The 4,450-nt window shown below is 30.8% G+C and overlaps 1 protein-coding gene across 1 annotated transcript in view; it reads left to right on the top strand.

Annotated features, from left to right (window-relative positions):
• Positions 1-2,013: 2,013 nt before the first annotated feature.
• The window catches only part of LOC108562698 (receptor-type guanylate cyclase gcy-28-like), a gene marked incomplete at its 5' end in the record, with an annotated part of 9,173 nt that continues 6,736 nt past the window's right edge, over positions 2,014-4,450 (top strand). Inside the window, 3 exon segments of the mRNA XM_017921103.1 lie at positions 2,014-2,179; positions 2,573-2,653; positions 2,707-2,872. Of these exon segments, the coding sequence (XP_017776592.1) occupies positions 2,014-2,179; positions 2,573-2,653; positions 2,707-2,872 (413 nt within the window).

Here is a 4,450-nt window from a genome sequence, read left to right as displayed (position 1 = left end):
CTGATGGTTTACTGCAAATTCTTCATCGATTAAAGGAGAAGCAATGGTTACTATTTCTGTAACTGGGAGTGAAATTGTAGAATCATCTTGTATTGCTTGAATCATTTGAGGTAAAAGAGGTTTTTAACACGAATTAAGTGTTGATGGTTTAATTTCCGCGCAAGCCGATGACACGGTTCTAATATAATCTAAAATAGAAAATTCCATCCACACTTGAGTAAGGGTAAAATAAAACTTATATTAAAATCTCTTACAATATCTAGTTACTAGAGTCATTCATAGGCTGCGCGGAAGGAACTTATGGGATGCTGTTGAACGGAAACCGCGCTGTAAGAGTACCGCATTATAGGAGGGCTGTCGCAATTTTAGCTCCGCGTTATATGGAAACAGCGTTCTGAGAGTACCGCGTTATAGGAGGGGTTGACTGTAAATCCAAATATAACTGAGATTCCTTGAAAAGACATATTTTCAAAATAAAATATAAATATTTTTTATTCAAACAATTGTGTTGCTATAGGTTTGTTTATCAATTTCTAAAATAGAGTTTATTGCAAAGTTCAAGATTTCAATATCACGCTACAAACAATCAACGAATTTCCGCATGAAGAAGCAAATTATTATATCATCGAGGTGACCACTAGAATTATTGGACCTACTAGTTTCATAGCAATGTTTAATCTGAACCTGGATAAACGCAAATTTAAATGAGGATTTAAGCTACCGGGGCGGAATAGATTCAAAATCCAACACTAAACATCACGGCCTGAAATTAAGCAATGACATTGCCCTATTCGTATTCCCAACACTCCGGTATTTTATTTAACGCCTAAGCAGCTTCGACAAATGTTTAATATTTTTTGATTTCGTATTATGGAATCGTACGAAAAATTACATAATTGTTGCAAAACAAAGTTTGAAAACACTGCAACTATCATCTTTTAATTTCATGTTAAATATATTCGAAACACACATAAAGAATGCAAGAAACGTTTTTATTATAGAGAATTAAAAAAATATATTAATATAATTAATAAAAGTATACCTACATACAAAGGGTTATTGATCGCAGTCTTTACGCCCAAATATAATCAATTATCTTCAAATAAATGCATCAAGTAAATTAATTATTAACATTTTTTATCGTACGTTTCAAAAATTACTATTGTTCCACAGTAATTTGAAAATCATGAAATATAACTATTTTTTGACAACAATAAACGAGTTGTTTCTAGTTGGAATAAAAACATATCTTCAAAGTGAACAGACAGATTAAAAATAACTCAAATATTTAAAAAAAAACAAAGTTTAATTATTTCGGAAATTTTCAGATGAAAATACCCAATTTTTAATCGAAATTCTTATTAATAAAATTGAATAAGCGTTTTGTGCAAAAATAGCGTTATTTTTCTTAGCAGCTCAAGAAATTTTGATGAAATAATGAACGATTGAAATAATCAAAGTAAATTAGAACGTTGATAACACCAATATTTTAAAAGATATATTTATATTTTTCAAAATTCATCAAATTCTATTTTTTTTTAGCAGCGATTAAAAATATTTTTCTTTGTGCTTAACATGCACCTTTCTCATTCTAAATACATCAAGATATTCAAAATTTAACGATTAGAATAATCAAAGTAATAAAAAAGTAGAATCAGAACGTTGATAACACCAATAGTTTAAAAGAATTTTTTTTTTCTAATTCAACTAATTCTATATTTTTTAGCAGCAATTAAACATATTTTCCTTGTGCTTAATATGAACCTACCTTATTCTAAATACTTCTAGAAGTTATGAACTTAGTTTTGAAATATGAACGTTTTCTTCAATAGTACTTAACATATTTTGATGATTTTTTGTTTGGTAACTTAAAATAACGCAATAAAAATCTTTACCAAAAGTGATGGTTCAAAAGATATATTTTTGAAAATCTTTTAAGCGAGTAGATATTTTTTCTTTGCTTTTCTCGCAGTTATTAAGGGATGTGTATTATTGCGTATCGTCGATGTTTAGTTATCCGTCGTGCAGCGATGCGAAGACTACAGGAGAAGCGACCAAATTACACTATATTGATAACGTGATTGCATATATCGGGCCTGCTTGCATATGTGCACTAGAACCTGTTGCGAGTCTTGCTGCATATTGGAATATACCAATAATCACTGGAATGGGAGATCAAGTAAGTGTAATTCGAAACCAAATATTGAAATATACAAACCATCACGTTATTCCAGTCATTCTATCATTCAATTATTTCATTGTTTTCAAACCGAAATATCAAATGTATTCACTGAAAATATGTTCGTTGATAGACGTAACATTTGATTCGGATATAATAATATTTGCTTTTTATTTATTGCAATACGGTTATTGTCGATACACAAATCAATAACTTTCGCGAATTTCCATCTTCAATACAATATATTAAGAAAAACGGAGTAAAAATAATACCATTAATATAAAAATAAAAGGGAAATATTATTTTTTTTCTTGAATTTGATTTCTCCATCTATTTTTTTTTTCGTACAACTGAGTACGAGTGTCCGGATAATGATTATCGTTTTGATCTCAGCCACTTACCGAAAGAGAACTCTCTGTCTCTTCCTCTTGTATAATGGACAGGTTGCAGACATGGAACAATAACGATATGGCCGTGAGTAATATCATTTCTTGCCAATCAAATATTTCATAGATGTGTGATTACAGCCACACGGAATTATCAAGAACAATAGTAAATTCTATCCGACGTTGACCAGGCTCTCATACTGCGAACGTCACTTGAATTTAGTATTTACTTCTGTTTTAAAACATTTCGGTTGGAAACACATCGCTTTGGTTGTGGACAAAACTGATCTATTTTCTATAACACTCGGTAAGTTCCCCAATAATATCTCTATATATATATATTTAAAATTGAAAATAATTGTGGGTGAGTCTTCTCCAATTTCAATGTTTAACAAGTATAGAACAATTTTTCATTCTTATAAAACTTAGGTAGGAACGTTAATTAAATCCTTGGAAAAGATATTCGATCTTTTATGAAAAGTTTAAAAACTAAGAGAATAAATACTTATAGAAATTAATATGCACAGACTAATTAAAAAAATAACTTGGTAAGAAAAAAAACGCTGAACTTTGCTTCTATGTTTCCTTTATTAATGTTAGATAACTAATAATCATTTGCGGCATCGATTTACACAATTTATATTACATACTGATAAAAAAAAATCGAAGAGTGATTTTGGAATGAAAGGGATTTTAATAACAATGTAAATAACAATGTTATAACAATCCTATTGACAAGGATGGAGCAATGTTGTGTGATTTATTTGCAGGGTAAAATATTATATTTACAGGCCTTCGTTTCTTAGCCAGAGTCGTACATTCAATTAATCAACCTAAAGTGGTGATTGTATCGTGTGAAGTACATAACTTTATTTATATACAAAGATTTTTTACTCTTCTATATTTGTGAGGGTACTTACTTGGTGATAAATTTACAACAAGAACGATTATTTCCAGTTTGGAATCCACGATTACGCAAAAAGGTTACTAGTTCGAGTCGTTTGTTTAACACTTTGTTAGCATTTCAGTTGCATATACAGTGGGTGATCGGTTTACGAACAATTTGGCATGCTTACAAATATATACGAATACTTTCGCGAAAAAACTATTCATTTGAAGAAAAAACAAATTATTTACTTATTATCGTTACTTCGTTACTGGTGCGCCTTTTTGTAGCATCGTTACTCGCGATGGCGTCTGACAAACTCCGTTAAATATAACGTTAGTAATTAATTTATATAAATAAATAATTGATTAGATTAGTGATACTTCTAAGCATGTTTATTTTATAAAAATGTTAGGTAACCGATCAACCACTGTATTTGCTACGGTCGAATCAGGTCGAAGAGTATGTTATTGACCAGTTTTTATAGGATATTTTTGAATCGTTTGAACACTATGATTTCCTCCGTTGCATTGTTGGAAAAAGAGAATTTGTTTCGCGGCACATCAAGTAAAAATGCCAAGAACATTAAATGGATAGCGAAGTCCAATGCTCAAATATTGGGTGAAGTAAAAAGTTCTGAGCGTTCGAGCTTCTTCGTGAGACCAGCCATATGCAAATGGTTCTAAACGATTTTCTGGCAAATCTTCAGTTCCTGGGCAATAGAATAAGTGCTCGCATGCTTCAATTTCTATGCTTTTATCAACATTTTCAACGATTTAGCTATTGCAAATGTTTGGCCGCCTGCTCCGCTTTTCCCCTTGCTCGTAGTGGTACAGAAGAATGTATCAAATTTTCTCTCCTTTTACCTCCATTTTGGTACGTTCTAACACACAACTAGATTCACTAAACACAAAACTGTCAAAGAACTTTTTTAAAGCGTTATGTTGCCTTTAAGTCGCAGTATAAAATGACAAGAACGCTCAGAACTTTTTACTTCGC

Source organism: Nicrophorus vespilloides, unplaced genomic scaffold (assembly GCF_001412225.1).
Source record: "Nicrophorus vespilloides isolate i.1.1-1 unplaced genomic scaffold, Nicve_v1.0, whole genome shotgun sequence".
Taxonomy (NCBI): Eukaryota; Metazoa; Arthropoda; class Insecta; order Coleoptera; family Silphidae; genus Nicrophorus; species Nicrophorus vespilloides.
The sequence above is the reverse complement of the archived record's forward strand: the minus strand, read 5'-3'. Positions and strand labels throughout refer to the sequence as shown.